The 18,368-nt window shown below is 41.2% G+C and overlaps 1 protein-coding gene across 2 annotated transcripts in view; it reads right to left on the minus strand.

The window, feature by feature from the left end:
* Window positions 1-571: 571 nt before the first annotated feature.
* SLC25A17 (solute carrier family 25 member 17) overlaps window positions 572-18,368 on the minus strand; it is an 80,005-nt gene continuing 62,208 nt past the window's right edge. For both annotated transcript variants that reach the window (XM_023729068.1, XM_004373890.2), the window contains exons 5-9: window positions 13,725-13,841; window positions 12,587-12,732; window positions 12,210-12,305; window positions 10,688-10,770; window positions 572-2,191 (exon numbers count right to left, since the gene is read on the minus strand). In XM_023729068.1, the coding sequence (XP_023584836.1) occupies window positions 2,044-2,191; window positions 10,688-10,770; window positions 12,210-12,305; window positions 12,587-12,732; window positions 13,725-13,841 (590 nt within the window). In that variant the 3' untranslated portion in view covers window positions 572-2,043. The remainder of the gene's footprint in view (window positions 2,192-10,687; window positions 10,771-12,209; window positions 12,306-12,586; window positions 12,733-13,724; window positions 13,842-18,368) is intronic.

The following is an 18,368-nucleotide window of genomic DNA, read 5'->3' on the forward strand; positions in this document are numbered from 1 at the left end:
TGTCAAAATCCACTCCTGTTGTCAGGTGCCATCGAGCTGGTTCTGACTCATAGAGACCCCTGCGTACAACAGAATGAAACACTGCCGGGTCCTGTGCTAGCCTCACAATCGTTGTTATGCTTGAATCCGTTGTTGCAGAAACTGCATCGATCAATCTCATCGAGGGTCATCCTCCTTTTCGCTGACCCTCTACTGAGCATGACATCCTTCTGCCAGGACTGGTCCCTCCTGATAACATGTCCAAAGTACATGAGACTTTGCTTCTGAGGAGCATTTTGGCTATACTTCTTATAAGACAGATTTGTTCATTCTTCTGGAAGTCCGTGGTATATTCAGTATTCTTCACCAACACCATAAATTTAAAGGCATCAATTCTTCTTCAGTCTTCCTTATTCATTGTCTAGCTTTCGCATGCATATGAGGTGACTGAAAATACCATGGCTTGTGTCAGGCACACCTTAGTCCTCAAAGTGACATCTTTGCTTTTTAACACTTTAAAGAGGTCTTTTTGCAGCAGATCTGCCCAATGCAATGTGTCCTTTGATTTCTTGACTGCTGCTTCCGTGGGCACTGATTGTGGATCCAAGTAAAATGAAATCCTTGACAACTTCAATATCTTCTCTGTTTATCATGATGTTAAAAAAGAAAACCAATAAACCCCACAAATGTTCATTCTTAGGTTTTTAATAATGTCTTCTTTCTGTGACCATTAGTCCAACCTCCCCCACAAAAATTCAAACAACCATCATAACGTAAATTCACTCCTAGCTACGTAATAAACATCCTACCACCTGAGCAATGGGCTGTGCAGTGAAAGCAAAGGATGCTCTACGTAGGACTCCTAGTTCTTTCAGAGGTTGTTTTTATATGTCAGCCAGTCTTTCCTTGGAGAAAAATCTTTGTCTTGGTTTCTGTAACTGAAACAAATCAACTGTCAGTTGGACTGGGGGCTCTAAGGTCTCTGGAACTTTAATGTGACTATGAATCACTTGGGGATCTTGTTAAACTGCACAGTATGATTCAGAAGGTCAGGGGTGGAGACTGAGAGGCTGCGTGTCCAACAAGCTCCCAGGCGATGTCAATGTTAATGCTTAACAGACGACACTTTGAGTAGCAGGACTCTAAGGAATGCTTCCAAATAGTAATAACCTCAATCAGATGTTTATTCTCAAAATATACAGCCTCTGCCAAGAGTTTATGAAGGGAGAGAATATTCCAGAGCTCAAACAAGGTAGCCATCTCTCTTTTTTGTGACTTTGACCATTTGGTTGTAAACCCAACATAATACCTTAATAAAGAGCAACTTTCAAGAATGTCTTTTGTGCTGACAATTTATTGGGACTTGACTGATTGGGGCTTATACAGATACAAAACCCTTAAATCCTCAAGCCTTTTGTAATCGAAGAGTTGATCCAAAACAAATACTTTTTTAAAAATATGTCAAAGACTAATGAATAAGTGATGTTTACAAATAGTTTATAAGAAAATTACCTGGGATTAATAATTTTCATTCCCCCTACAAAATAAATAGCTCATGTACTAAAGCAGGAGAGAAAAATATCAACAAAAATAATGAATTGTTTTAGTGAGGAAAATAGCAACATTAAGACATACAGAAGTTTATGAGCAGGGTTGAATCTTACTAAATTTTCCAAGAAGCTGGGGAAGGGCTCAGGGAAAGAAAAAAGCTGGTCAATTTAAATGGAAAAGATTACACTTAAGAGCAACACTCCCTCCCCTTAAGGAAACAAGTAAACCTCCACAAATGCTCATTTTTAGGTTTTTAATAATGTCTTCTTTCTGTGACCATTAACTCAACCCTCCCCACAAAAATCCAACCAACCATCATAAAAATTAAGCTGGCAATAGGTCCAGCTGGCTCTACTCCATGTCCACCCTTTCATGCTTTTCAAGCCTATGGGGGTAAAATTCATGGTGGAAGGAGCAAGAGTGAAGAGGGAATTCGTTCTTTTCACTCAGCTATGTTTCAGAAGGAAACCCTCCATCCTGAGCATCTTTCCGCACATTTCCAGGTAAGGTGTCTCAGTGCTTGCGTGCATTCTTCAGCCCCATCACAGTGAAGGTAGCAGCTGTCAGTTTCTCATAAACAAGGAGCATGAGAGCAGCAGTGAGGACTGTTTGCAGCAGTTTGGCTTCCAGGCCTTTGTAGAGTCCCATTATTCCAAAGCGTCTAAAAGGAAAGAGGTTTGAAAAAAATGAAAAGTTTTCTTTATAAAACTCAACTCTTGTGTCAGAGAAAGATGCTACTTTGCAAAGGTTTATCCTTAGGATCAAAACAAGCAATGGAGATTTTAGGTTTCAGCACAGACTTTTGTTGTCAAAATACTTCTTGTCTTTAAAGATATTTGAGGGCTGATGAAGGTTTTGTGTTCACGAGCTACCAATACTTTGCTGTCTTTATAGTCATTAATTAGCAGAATGCCAACAGTATCCCATGAGAGGATGCAGATCCTAAAACCTCCTAAAATAGTATAATACCAAAATCTGAGATCTAACCAAAAACTTTTAGGTCTTTAACACTCTCCCAACTCAATCAATTTCTTGCTTTTTTGTAAATGTTATCTATTTTGTTGTTGTTGAGAATAAACACAGCAAAACATACACCAATTAACAGTTTATACATGTACAATTCAGTGGCATTGATTATATTCTTCTAGTTGTGCAACCATTCTCATCCTCCTTTTCTGAGTTGTTCTTCCCCCATTAACATAAACTCACTGCCCCCGAAGGTTCCTACCTAATCTTTCCAGTTGCTGTTGTCAATTTGATCCCATAGATAGCTCTCAGAAGAGCATTAACACTCAAGGCAGATATTTTTTACTAGTTGTCTTAGTCATCTAGTGCTGCTCTAACAGAAATGCCACAGGTGGATGGATTTAGCAAAGAGAAGTTTATTCTCTCACAGTCCAGCAAGCTACAAGTCCAAATTCAGGGCGTCAGCTCCAAGAGAACGCTTTCTCCATCAGCTCTGGAGGAAGGTCCATGTCATCAATCTTCCTTTGGTCTGGGAGCTTCTCTGCGCAGGAACCTCAGGTCCAAAGGATGCACTCTGCTCCCGGCACTGCTTTCTTGGTGGTATGAGGTTCCCATGTGTCTCTGCTTGCTTCTCTCTTTTATATCTCAAAAGAGATTGCATTAAGACACTATCTAATCTTGTAAACCTCATCAGTATAACCTCATCACAGTGACAGAATTTACAACACATAAGGAGATCACATATAACCTCATCATAGTGATAGAGTTTACAACATGTAAGGAAATCACATCAGATTACACAATCATACAATACTGGGAATCATGACCCAGCCAAGTTGACAGATATTTTGGGGGGACACAATCCAATCCATGACACTAGTTAAGCTAAACTATTGTTTGGTTTTAAGAAGACTTCAGGGGATACTTATGGTTGAAGATTTAAAGATTATCTCAGGGAGATAGTTTTAGGGGTTAATCCAGCCTCCGTGGCTCCAGAAAGACTGGAGTCCAAGAGGATTTGAGATTCTATTCTGCATTTTCCCCTTCTGAACAGGATTCTTCTAAAGAATCTTTGATCAAAATGTTCAGTAATGGTAGCCAGGCACCATCCAGTTCTTCTGGTCTCATGGTAAAGGAGGCAGGTGTTCATGGAGACAATTAGCCACACATTCCATTTCTTCCTCTTATTCCTGACTCTCTTTCTTCCTCTGTTGCTCCAGGTACCAACTCACTTATTTCAACATAACAGTCTCTAAATAGTAGGAAGGCTGCCAATTGGTTTAGATCATTTTATCCTCATTTGAGTATGTGATAGAAATGAAAGGCTATCAGATTCTCAGTCTTCCATACATTTGATCCTCTAACCCAAAGTTTGGTTCTCAAATTTCAGGATTCATCAGGATCACCTACAGGGCTTGTTAAAAAAGATTGTTAGGTCCCATCCCAGTGTTTCTGATTCATTAAGTGTGGGATGGGGAGAGAGAGTTTGCATTTCTAACAAGCTCCCAGGTGAGGATGAAGATGCCAGTCTGGGGACCACTCCTCTAGAACGACGGCTCTAACATCAGAGAAGAGCGCTTCAGCTGGAACCAGAAGTTCAGAGTAAATGATCTTGCCAAGGCTATTTGTGGAGAGTGAATTAATCTCATATGGTATTTCATCAGCGACTCTAGGGCTATACACAGCATGCAGATTGAGATGTTAAAGCCGATCAAGTGCTCCATTCAGAAGTTATTACTACAGATAGTCCGCAATTTATGACGTATTCTAGTTATAATGAACCACACTCACGACTGTCTGCTTTTTTTTTTGGTATATTTTATTGTTAGTAATATGTACTACATATAATGTTGGAGCACATAATTTGCTGTTATTATTCTCAGATGTTCATTCACAGACGTTCAATGTTATGATTTAGTGTTCAAAACAATGCTGTATAGCAGGCTATGGCCTGGTCTACAACAAAGTCGGTGTCGGGAATCTTAATGGATAAAGTTGGGAAATGTTCAACTCTACAGACGTATGACAACTGAACTGTGCAATGCCCAAAAGCCATTATGAGTCCGATTTCATTGTTATGACACTGACGCGGACTTCATTATAGATCAGGTCTATAGGGTGATTGTATTTGGTGTTTCGTACCATCAGAAGTATCGGTTAATTTCATTATGGGAGTACATTTTTATGACTTTATAATTTATGTATTTTTAAAATGTATATATGTATGTATTGGAGCACTGGGGGGCAGTGGTTAAGAGCTACAGCTGCTAACCAAAAGTTCAGCAGTTCGAATCCATCAGCTGCTCCTTGGAAACCCTATGGGGCAGTACCACTCTGCCCTGTAGGGTCGCTGAGAGTCGGAACTGACTTGACGGCAACAGGGTTTGTTTTGTTTTTTTATGTATGTATTAAAATATATACGTAAGTTTATATTTAATGTTTCCAACCCCCAAAGACAAATAAAGACCAGATTTATAAAGATACTGATAATAAAAAGCAATAATAATGAAAACTAAAAAAAAAAAAAAAAGGTATTTGCCTTATGTTGGAACCGACTTATGACAGTCATTGGACTGGAACCCTGTCATAAATCAGGGATTACCTATACATTTCAGAGTAAAACCTGAGAAAGCCAAAACCTGTGTAGGGCAGACCTGTCAGAGAAGGAAAATGCAAATATTTTCCACTGAATAGAGTGACAGAAAAGTGGTGCTTGCATCCTGTCAAAGGTGGAAAACTTGCAAGACTTGGAAAATCAAGGCAGTCTAGTCGAGTTCCGGCTCTCACAGGTCTCACTGTATATATTTGCTATGTGTGAAAAACCTATTTGGGGCAAATCATGTGACAAATAGGAACAAAAAGCCTTGATCCATCCATTCCTACTTCATTGACTAAATTGAATTATGTTAACCTAAGAAACTCAAGAAAGTCCACCTCAATGGTTCTCAAGGTAAGGTCTACCCACATCAGAATCAACAGGGTTAGTTCAGAAATGTAGCCTTCCAGCCTCAAGCCAGAGGAGAGGCATGAATCTGCATTCTAACAAGCACCTCAGGTGATTCTTAACCACACAAAAGTTTGTAGGGGTCTGGTATGCTATACTGCACTATATGAAGTAGAACGCGGCATCAGGATTGGAGGAAGACTCATTAACAACCTGCAATATGCAGATGACACAACACTGCTTGCTGAAAGTGAAAGTCTTGGCTCATGTCTGCCTCACAGTAGGTCCAGTGGGTCCCCGAACCCATCCTGTAGTGATTTCCCCAGTTCCAGAATGCATAATTGGAATAGATATACTCAGCAACTGGCAGAACACCCTGTCTTAGTCATCTAGTGCGCTATAACAGAAATACCACAAATGGATGGCGTTAACAAAGAGAAATTTATTTCCCCATAGTAAAGTAGGCTAAGAGTCCAAATTCAGGGCGTCAGCTCCAGGGGAAGGCTTTCTGTCTCTGTTGGCTCTGGAGGAAGGTCCTCGTCATCATCAGTCTTCCCCTGGACTAGAAGCATCTCTGCAGAGGAACCCTGGGTCCAAAGGACGCGCTCTGCTCCTGGTGCTTCTTCCTTGGTGGTATGAGGTCCCCCTGTCTCTCTGCTCACCTCTGTCTTTTATATCTCAAGAGATTGCCTCAGGACACAATCCAATCTTTTAAATTGAGTCCTGCCTTACTAACACAACTGCCACCCATCCTCGCTCATTAACATCATAGAGGCAGGATTTACAGCATATAGGAAAATCACACAGTACCAGGTATCATGGCCCAGCCAAACTGACACACACATTTTTTGGGGGACATAATTCAATCCATGACACCCCCACACTGGATCCCTGACAAATAGAGTAAGGGCTATTATGGTAGGAAGAGCCAAGTGGAAGCCATGACAACTGCCTCTACCTAGGAAAACAGTAAACCAAAAGCAATACAGCATTCCTGGAGGGACTGCAGAGATTACTGCCACCATTAAAGACTTGAAGGATGCAGGAGTGGTGATTCTCACCACATTCCCTTTCAACTAGCCTATTTGGCCTGTGCAAAAACAAATGGATCTTGAGAATGACAGTAGATTTTAATAAACTTGACCAGGCGGTGACTGCAATTGCAGCTGCTGTTCCAGATGTGCTTTCAATGCTTAGCAAATTAATACATCTCCTGGTCGCTATGAGTCAGAATTGACTCAACAGCAATGGATTTGGTACCTGGTATGCAGATATTGGTCTAGCTGATGCCTTTTTCTTGATTCAGGTTTCAAAGGATCACCAGAGGCAGTTTGCCTTCAGCTGGCAAGGCCAGCAATACACCTTCCCTGGCCTATCTCAGGGGTGTATCAACTCTCCAGCTCTCTGTCATAATTTAGTCTGCATGAACCTTGATTACCTTTCCCTTCCAAAAGACATCACACTGGTCCATTACACTTGGTATTACGCTGATTGGACCTAGTAAGGAAGAAATGTCAATGACTCTAGACTTATTGGTAAAACACTTGCATGCTAGAAGGTGGGAAATTAAGCCGATAAAAATTCAGGCGTCTCCCATCTCAGTGAAACTTCAAGGAGTCCAGTGATGTGAGGCATGTCAAGATATTCCTTCCAAAATGAAGGATAAGCTATTGCATCTGGTCTCTCCCAAAACTAAAAAGGAAGCACAACGTCTAGTGGGCCTCTTTAGATTTTGGAGGCAACATGTTCCTTGCTTTGGTGTGCTACCCCGGCCTATTTATCAAGTAACTCGAAAAGCTGCTAGCTTTGAGTGGGGCACAGAACAAAAGCAGGCTCTGCAACAGGTTCAGGCTGCTGTGCAAGCTGCTCTGCCACTTGAGCCATACGATCCGACTGATCCAATGGTGCCTGAAGTGTCAGTGGCAGATGGAGATGCTGTTTGGAGTCTCTGGCCGACCCCTATTGGAATCACAGTGCAGGCTCTTAGGATTTTGGAGCGAAGTCCTGCCATACCCTGTAGATAACTACTCTCCTTTTGAGAAACAGCTTTTGGCTTGTTACTGTGCCTTAGTAGAGACTGAACGCTTAACCACGGGCCACCAAGTCTCCGCGTGGCCTGAGCTGCCCATCATGAACTGGGTGTTGCCATAATGTCAGACTTGTACAGTAGTACTCTATCATTAAATGGAAGTAGTATATATAAGATCAAGCATGAGCAGGACCTGAAGGCACAAGTAAGTTGTATGAGGAAGTGACCCAAATACCCATGATCTCCACTCCTGTCACATTACCTGCCCTCTCCCAGTCTGCACCTATGGCTTCATGGGGAGTTCCTTACGATCAGCTGACTGAGGGAGAGAAAACCCGTGCCAGGTTTACAGATGGTTCTGCGTGATATGCAGGCACCACCTGAAAGTGGACAGCGGCAGCACTACAGCTCCTCCCTGAGACCTCTCTGAGAGACAGTGGTGAAGGGAAATCCTCCCAATGGGCAGAACTTTGAGCAGTGCACCTAGTTGTTCATTTTGCTTGGAAGGAGAAATGGACACATATGCCACTGTATATTGAGTCATAGGATGTTGCCAACTGTTTGGCTGGATGGTCAGGGACTTACTTGGAAGGAACATGATTGGAAAACTGGAAACAAGGAGGTATGAGAAAGAGGTATGAGGTATGAGGATAGACCGCTAAGAATGGGCCAAAGAAATGAAGTATTTGTGTCTCATGTGAATGCACACCAAAGGATGACCTCTGCAGGGGAGGATTTTAACAATCAAGTGGATAGGATGACATGTTCTGTGGAAATCAGTTATCCTCTTTCCCCAGCCACTCCCATCACTGCCCAACGGGCTCTTGAACAAAGTGGCCAAGATGGCAGGGATGGAGGTTATGCATGGGCTCAGTAACATGGACTTCCACTTGCTAAGGCTGACTTGGCTACAGCCACCACTGAGTGCCCAATCTGCCAGCAGCAGATTCCAACACTGAGTCCCCAGTATGGCACCATTCCTCAAGGTGATCAGCTGGCAACCTGGCGCAGGCTGATTACATTGGACTGCTTTCATCATGGAAAGGGCAGCATTTTGTTCTTACTGGAATAGACGCTTACTCTGGATATGGATCTGCCTTCCCTGCACACAGTGCTTCTGCCAAAACCACCATCCTTAGACTTACAGAATGCCTTATCCAGCATCATGGTATCCCACACAGCATCACCTCAGATTAAGGGACTCACTTCACAGCAAATGAAGTGCGGCAATGGGTCCATACTCATGGAATTCAATCATCTTACCATGTTCCCCATCATCCTGAGGGAGCTGGCTTGACAGAATGATGGAATAGCCTTCTAAAGACACAACTGTGGCGCCAGCTAGGTGGCAATACCTTGCAGGGTTGGAGCAATGTTCTTCATGAGGTTGTATATACTCTAAACCAGAGTCCAACACATGGTGCTGTTTCTCCCATAGCCAGGATTCATGGGTCCAGGAATCAAGGAGTGGAAATGGGAGTAGCACCACTCACTATTATCCCTAGTGAAACACTGGCAAAATTTTTGCTTCCTGTCCCCAAAACTCTATGCTCTGCAGGTCTAGAGGTCTTAGTTTCAAAGGGAGGAATGCACCCACCAGGAGACACAACAATGATTCCACTGAACTGGAAGTTAAAAATACCACCAGGCTAATTTGGGCTCCTCATGCCCCTGGATCAACAGGCAAAGAAAGGAGTTACCATATTGGCTGATGTGATTGATCCTGATTATCAAGGGCAAATGGGACTGATATTACGTAATGGAGGCAAAGTAGAGTATGTCTGGAATACAGGAGATCCCTTAAGATGTCTCTTAGGACTACCATGCCCTGTGATTAAAGTTAATGGAAAACTACAGCAACCCAATTCCGACATGGCTACTAATGGCCAAAACCTTTCAGGAATGAAGGTTTGGGTCACCCAAACAGGCAAAGAATCACAACCAGCTGAGGTGCTTGCTGAGGGTAAAGGGAATATGGAATGGGTACTGGAAGAAGGTAGTTCTAAATACCATTTATGACCATGCGACCAGCTGCAAAAACGTGGACTGTAATTGTTGTATTTCTTCCTTGTATGTGTGCATCAAATATTCATGTTTGATTCATTCATAAAATATAAGATGTAAATGGGGCTAGTACGTTTTTGGTTGTACATGTGTTAGTTGTATCATGTTAGGTGCAAGTATGACTTTGTAACTGTCTTTGTTTAGAGATTGTGTATGGTTTAAGGAGATGGGTACAGCTGCCAAGTTGACAAGGGGTGGAAAGTGATGGTTAAGGTTGTGTGTTAACTTGGCTGGGCCATGACTCTCAGTGGTTTGGCAGTTACATACTGATGTAATTTGGCAATGATGTAGTTATCATCCATTTTGTGATATAATGTAATCACCTCCATGACATGATCTGATCTGAGCAGCCTATCAGTTGTAAGGGGAGTTTCCTTGGGGGTAGCCTGCATCCAATATATATGGACATTCTGGCAAAGCTTGCTAGCTTTTGCTCAGTCTGGATCCTGCATCAGGCTCATAATCATCTGAACCCTGGTTCTTGGGACCTGAGGCAGTAGCCTGCCATCTTACCTGCCAGTCTTGGATTTATCAGTCCCTGCAGCTACGTGAGTCAGGAGATGTTTCTGGCCTGATGCCCAACCCACAAACTTGGGACTTGCCAGCCTCTACAATCGCTTGAGTCATTTCCTTGAGATAAATCTCCTCCTCTCTCTCTAAATATGTATGCTTCACTGGGTTTGCTTCTCTAGAGAACCCAGCCTAAGACACTACTCTCATCATCATCACCATCATCATCATCATAACTGTTATTACTCTTCCTACTCCCCCCCACCCTCTTCCCACTACTACTACTTTATAACATCTGCTTATTCCTTTCAACAAGAGAGGTCATAGGATATGTCATTGATGGAAATACCACCCAGGCAGAACGTTCTCTATATTATATTACAGGAGGGTACCCTTTCTAAGGGAGTTCTGTATATTTGTAACTAACAAAGAATAAGGACCTGAACTTTTCCATAATTTCCCCAAATGTTGTCAAATTGCACTAAGCTCCTAAAATGGGAAATGTCTGAGCACAGTATGCAAGGGCAAGGTTTTCTAGGCTGCCACAGCTAAGGCAGTAGGGCAAGGAAAGGAAGTCCAGCCACTCTCTGGCAGAGTCGACTGCTTAAAAAGACAATAGAACGTGTAGAATCTACAAAGCTCACCTTACTCGTTGGTGCAGATGATAGAGAACATTCCGAAGACTCCCCAACGTTCTGTTTTCTGGGTTTAGATTGTGACGTCCAAACTGGGGAAGAAGGAAAAAAGATAAACAATGCCTGTTATTGATTTCTTTATCTTAATTTCTACCTGGAGAGGAAATTGTGTAAGAGTAAGGTCTTACAACATGTAATAAAAATATCCAACAAGTACCATAGATTTCATTAATTCTCTATTTTTAATGAAATAAGTGTGAGGCAAGCAGGAGAATTTTCATTTTCAGAGAATTATGAAGGAAATTCTATCTCAAACAAAACATGTCCAGGATGATGATTTAGATATCGATGGTATAGCTTAACGTCTACTTCTTTAGAAAGTTCTGATAAAGACTAATCAGCTAGAATCTCTGCAGTCCAAGTTCTTCATATTATATGTTTACTATATAAAAATGTTAAAATACATTTATTTGAATGCCACTGTTTTAAAATAAATGACTCCTGGTGGCGCAGTGGTTGAAGTGCTTGGCTGCTAACCAAAAGGTCAGCAGTTTGAACCCACCCGCCGCTCCATGGGAGAAAGATGTGGCAGTCTGCTTCCGTAAAGACTTACAGCCTTGGGGACCTTATGAGGCAGTTTATGAATCCCCACCTACAGTTCCCAACCCTATGAATCCTCACCTACAGTCCCTTGCTTTGTTTTCCAACTTCATCCTGGGCCACTCTCCAGCCATAGCGGTCTCCTTTCAGTCCCTAAAATTCACCAAGCTTGCAGCACATGATGTTCTCACTATCTAAAGTCTTCTTTCTTCTACTCTTTGCACAGCCGGGTTCTTTTCTTTCTTTAAATATGCCTCCTCAGCGAAACCCATTCCCAGTCTTCCAACTAAGAAGAGCCCTACTCTGCCCCTCCTCCAGGAAATCACAGTGCCATTCACTTCCTCCTTTCTCGATCTGTAACTATGTATTTATTTTGTTTACCTGTTCAATGTCTCCTCAACTAGCTCCAGGAGGGCAGAGATTATGACTGTTTCATTCACCACTGTGTACCAGGGTGGGTGTTTAATAAATATTTGACTGAAGGAATGAAAAAAGAGAAATTTGGAAGTGCTTCAGGGAAGCAAAATAATTTATTCCTCCTGACTGAGGTAAAAGAATTAACCTTTGATTTTGTAGAGGATAATCTGCCCTAGGGCACTGAGCAAACCAACCGGAATGAGAAAGAAGAACACTTATGCTTTTCTGAAGTTCTTAAAGAAACTTCCTCCTTGTTTGGGTTTTTGGAGACATTATGTTACCTTAGAAATTGCAAATTCAAACTTCATTCCAAACTAAATAAGAAACCAACTGATAGCCAGCCTGGTTAGCAGAACATCAAACAAACAGAAAATGGATGAGGAATACTTTGGCCTAACAACTGATTACTTTATTACTTTATTAACATTGCTTAAAGGAGCTGGGGCTTTTAAATAGAGAGAAGCTGTATTTTAGGATGCTGTTTGACTGAATGCAGGGAGAACCCCATACTCACCCTCAGAATCGATTGTATGGTCTGCATGGGATAGGTGAGCGTGGTGGCAATCGCTTTGGCTATTGCACCAATGATGAACACATCCAAAGAAGAAAGCTGGAGAACAAAGGAAGACAGAAGTATGTCAATCCTAACAAGAAGAAGATGTCATCATTGTTGTGTGCCATCGAGTTGATTTCGACTCATAGTGATCCTATAGGACAGAGTAGAACTGCCCCATAAGGTTTTCTAGGCTGTAATCTTTACAGAAGCAGACTGCCACTCTGGCTCCTGCAGATTGGCTGGTGGGTTCGAACTGTCAACTTTTGGTTAGCAGGCAAGCCCTCATCCACTGTACCACCAGACTATTATTTTGCTGCTTTCAAAATGAGGATTACCTTCATTCGTTTCTTTAAAAGCTGCCGTTTTAAACCTTCGTAGAACATGAACTGGATAGCAGGATTGAAGACCAACAGCAAGGAGGGAAATGTGCCATTCCACAAAGCCATGATTCCTTCATCTCGAATTATCTGGTGAAAAGCATCTAAGCAAGAAATCAGGGGCTTTTGAAAAGCATGATGAAAATCCCCTAACTAGAGAAGACACGCGAATTTTGTTGAAATATACCCAGAACATAAACCGTACTGGTTCTACCAAAACTTCCTTCTTGCAATGGTATTGTAGAGGCAAGTTCATCAGTCAACTATTTTTTAATAATAATCAGACACTGACAGTCACCAAGTTATTGAGAGATCAACTTCAATCATAGGCAGGTTTTTTCTGAGAATCTGAGGTTAGAATGTCAAGTTTTCCTAACTAATCATCACCACCAGCAGAAACTCTGTATTACAGAGGACTGTGAACTGATAACCCACGTGTTTTACAACACAGTACAACAAAAGATGAGTCCACTGTATGGTATTTGCCTTATAAGAAAACCATTGCTCTCATTCCCAAAAGTTACCCCTACATTGCTTTAATATACAAAGATGGAAACACGGCAAAGGAGAAACTGGCAATGTGGTACTATTAAAAAGCAGAAGCTCAAAGATATCACATATTAATCTGGTACCTTTATCCAAAGACAACTCTAGAAAAAACATATAGTAGATTCAAAAATACTCAGCCCTTTCCCTCCACTTCATGGGAACAGTATACTTCTCTACCCCCTGTCTTTGGGCTCGGCCATGTGATAGGCCCTGGTTAATAGGATGTTAGCAGACAAGACACAAGCAGGGGCTTGTACACACTGGTACCAGTGACTGTGTCCTCTTGTGCTTTTGCCATCACCATGAGAAAAACATGCTCTGGCTGGTCCCAGGGAGAGGACAAGAGACACGTGATGCTGAGATTCTGAGGCTGGGGTCAGCCTAGATTAGTTAAATCTAGGCTGTCCAGCCATAGACACATGAGTTAAAGAAATACTTTGTAAACACTGAGATTTGAGGTTGTTATGGAGCATTATTGTGGCAATAAATTCCAGATACAAAGAGAAAAGAAAACCTTTAAACAAGAACTCACCCAAGAGACACTTACCAGTGATACCTTTGTAGTTGGTTGGTACAATGTCTTCATTCCTGAATTTTGCCCCTTGCAGCTTCAGTCTGGTATTTACCACCCAGAGTGGAGTTGTTAGCAACACATTCACCACTCCTTTAAAAAGAGAGGGAAAGACAAAAGGAAAGCAAAATGTAACCTTTTAAGCATTACTGTCTTATGCTAAAGCCTTCACATCCCAGTGTTCCATTTATACTTCTGCCAGTGGTCCCCTAGGAGACCCATGGTGAACTGTCTCTGTGCCAACGTATAACACAAGCCACTACTGTCAGAAGCAACTCAGAAGCCTTTCTGATAGCAAATGGCTGACAGCAGCACCTCTGAACATAAAAAGAGTAATAAATTTACACATTTGTGTAGTAGGAGACAATCTACTTGCCATTTTATAGAGCATCCAAGGTAGCAATTCTGATAGAGTTTTAAACACAATTTTAAGTAAAACAGCTGCAGAGAGGGAAGTGGATTACTGATCACATGCTAAGTCCATGACAAGACCAGATAAAACACACAATTTACAACTCTCATGTAAGTAGCTTGTATAGTTTTAAGTGAGGATGGATCTGGTAAAATGAGTGACAGACAGGTGGGAGAAAATGCTGAAATTTCAAAAGTGCTTCAACAGGGACGAGAAGCTCATAGAAGAGTTCCTCATCACTTAGGCAATTAGGATTAGGCAGGCATCAAGCAGTGGTTATAGGCAGTCACAAACACCTGGAACAGCCTCACAAGCATCATGATCCTTACAAGCTTAAGGATGGGGATCGTGGTCCCCCAAGGTTGTCTCAGAGTGGAACAATACAATGAGCCTGGTGCTTCTTTTTTGAAAACACATGTTCCCAATTTAACACCATCTTGAGATATTAAAATATTCCTCAACAGTCCTGGAATGATTAAAAAAAACAAAAACAAACAAACAAACAAACAAAAAACAAACCAGATAGAGTTGTAACAAAGTGCCTAACATACAGTATATACTTTACAGATATTTGTTAAATAAGTCATTGAGCAAACTCAGCAAACAAGCATGCATGGAGCTGTCTGGCTCTAGTCATGCTCTGAAGAACCAAGAGATACAATCTGAAGAAAAGAAATCTTCTAATACTAAAAGTCATTTAAACACAGCTGGAGAAAGAACGTCTTGATTTAAGGAATCTCAAAACACACTACGTAGAAAATACAGTCTAACCGAGGATAAACCTGGTGGAACAGCCAAGAGATTCAAAGTCTACTTTTTCATTTGTTGCCTACAGTTGCAAGAGGTATTTTACTACCTACCCATCTCTTAAGAGCATTAAGAGAACACATTTCTCAAAATAAAAGACATTATCAAATAATTTTATGAAATGTATTTGTTATGTTTTTATAGATTCATGTAACACCAAGGAGCCATCTTTAATTATGACTTAAGATAGTCATACATTGCCACCTGAGGCATTGCTCATAATCTGAAAATATCAATACATGCCCATTTGCCCAGACTTTAGAATGTACTCCTACTCAATGCAATGTACACATCATTAAATGGAGGAAAATCAACAGCCAGAAAAATCAGACTAGAAAGGGCTACTGAGCAGTCTAATGCTTTTTTTTTTTTTTAAATGAAGGAAAGGAAGACGGGAGAGCTCATAACCAGAGATTACGAGCTTCTGTGGATACTGAAGGGTACCTTCAATTAATTCTTTAGAAATCAACATTTCCTTCATGTTCTAGTCAAGAGACAGGCACATACAAACTCTTGAGAGGCAATACAGCCAAAATTAAGATTCAACCATTATTTTTAATTCTGCTTCATATCCCCATTATTAACACAAGCTGAAAGACTGAGAGGATTCTAAGGACAACCTCAAGTACAAAATTGTATGACATTATTCTAAATAAGAAAATATAAAGTTCTTGTGAAAACATTTTACATTTCAAAGCTTTTTATCTGAGAAGTTCAAGTACTTTTTCATCCTCTAAGCCAAAACAGATGAAGAAGTATCTTTCAACTACTCTAGATAATAAAGAGGCACTCAAAATACTTGGGATTCAAACTTTACTAAACCTTGCATCCTATATAATCAAGCAAAAAAAAAAAATTCACTGAGGAGAATATGCCACAAAGCATCATGATTATTGATTCCAACTCTTAAATAACTTATGACAGGCCCCAAGGAGAAAGACAGGTATCTGCTCCTTTATGAGCCTATGTAGAAAACTCTTTTGCAGTTCCACGCTGTGGCTCTGTTACTTCAGCTCTAAGAAGAAAATACTACCTAGCATTTCACCTATGTAAGGGGGTATCATGGATTGAATTGTGTCCCCCCAAAATATCTGTCAACTTGGCTAGGTCATGATTCCCAGTATTGTATGATTGTCTACCATTTTATCTTCTGATGTGATTTCCCTATGTGTTGACAATGCTTTCATTATGATGTAATAGGATAGATTAGCAGCAGTTAAACTGATGAGGTCTACAAGATTAGGTTGTGTCTTAAGCCAATCTCTTTTGAGATACAAAAGAGGGAAGGGAGCAGAGAGATATGGGAACCTCATACCACCAAGAAAGCAGTGCCGGGAGCAGAGCGCATCCTTTGGACCTGAGGTTCCTGCACAGAGAAGCTCCCAGACCAAGGGAAGACTGATGACACAGACCTTCCTCCGGAGCCCACGGAGAAAGCGTTCCCCTGGAGCTGACACCCTGAATTTGGACTTGTAGCCTACTGGACTGTGAGAGAACAAATTTCTTTTTGTTAAAGCCATCCACTTGTGGTATTTCTCTTATAGCAGCACTAGATGACTAAGACAGAGGGGGAGATTGGTTTTTCTTTTAATTTTAATGTCTATGGTTCTATTTTATTTCTATTTTGGGTAATAAATCATTTCCACGAAAACAGAACCAAAATTAAGAGATGAAGAACAGTAGCTGAACACAGTGGCTAAAATTATTCACTGGTTCAAGAAATAATTGGAACACTGTTATTTACTTCTGAAATCTTGAAAACAAACAGTTTTATCAGTAGTGAGTCTCCTTTGCTATGGAGAGAAAATAAAAATGATGTATGTTGATGGGGTATATACTTCTAGGACGTATATGCACTGACTACAGATATAAGAAAATGGCAGATGGAAGCCACAAATCTAACCACTTGACACTCGACAAAGGAATGCATCTTGATACACACCAGGAACAAACCTATTTTACCAGATTTAATGCCCAAGGGCTAGAAATGCATTTTGAACTATGACAACAATGATAATACCATTAAAAACCAAAACCAAACCCACTGCTGTCAAGTTGATTCTGACTCCTAGCGACCCCATACGGTTTCCAAGGCTGTAAATTTCTATGGAAGCAGACCGCCACATCTTTCTCCCATGGAGTGGCTGGTGGTTTCAAATCGCCGACCTTTCAGTTAGCAGTTGGTAGCTTTAACCACTGCGACACCAGGGTTCCTAATAATACCACTGGCATTTAAAAAATTTATTGGTAAAAATTCCTATTTCACAAAAATAGCAAGCGTTCTGTTCCCAAATTCTTCCCCAGGGTAAACTACAGGAAGTTAAACACATTTTTATTTGATTTGTTTTTGTGTATTTGATCTTTCTTGTATTCTACTGCATGATATTATATTGTATAATTATATTATCTTGCTTTATTTTATGGACTGTTTTCTGTGGAGATACAATAAATACATTTGTAAGTTTCGTGCAAGATTTGAGTAACAATAACACTGTTCCTAGTTCTCCTTGGAGACAACAAAACTTGATCCTACAGTGTGATTATAAAACTGTGACAGAACTCTCAGCAGAAAGAGAAAAAGCTGTTCTAATTATTGCAAGAATGTGTAAGAATTAAGATATAAAACATCTTATCAGGAGAAGTTGAAAATTCACAAAAGTAATTTCCAAGGAATTCTCCCTCGTCAGAAAAGAGAAGACCTATAATCAAAGAATTGCAGAATTACAAAGGAATGCAAAATTCATTAATCTAGGGCTCTTAACCATGACACCACTGACATTTTGGGCTGAAGAATTCTTTGTTTGGGGGGATGCTGTTGTGTAGGGTATTTAGCAGCATCCCTGGCCTCAACTCACCCAATGCTAGCTAGCAGCACTACCCAAAAATATCTCCACTGTACAAGGAAAGGTCATGGAGGCCCCATGGACACATCCAAACTCCCCGAGGGACTGAGTTGCTGGACGGAGGGCTCTGGGGACCATGGTCTCGGGGAACATCCAGCTCAATTGGCATGACACTACTTATAAAGATAATGCTCTACATTCTACCTTGGTGAGTAGTGTCTGGGGTCTTAAAAGCCTGTGAGCGGCCATCTAAGATACTCCACTGGTCTCATCCCTTCGGGAGCAAGGGAGAATGAAGAGAACAGGATACAACGAAAAGATTAGTCCAAAGGACTAATTGTCCACAGCTACCAAGACCTCCACCAGACTGAGTCCAGTACAGCTAGATGGTGCCCGGCTACCACCGCTGACTGCTCTGACCAGGATCACAACAGAGGGTTCTGGACAGAGCTGGAGAAGGATGTAGAGCATAATTCTAACTCACAAAAAAAAAGAAAAGACCAGATTTACTGGCCTAAAGGAGACTGGAGAAACCCCGAGAGTATGGCCCCCAGACAC

Source organism: Trichechus manatus, unplaced genomic scaffold, assembly GCF_000243295.1.
Source record: "Trichechus manatus latirostris isolate Lorelei unplaced genomic scaffold, TriManLat1.0 scaffold00027, whole genome shotgun sequence".
In the NCBI taxonomy this organism is placed as follows: Eukaryota; Metazoa; Chordata; class Mammalia; order Sirenia; family Trichechidae; genus Trichechus; species Trichechus manatus.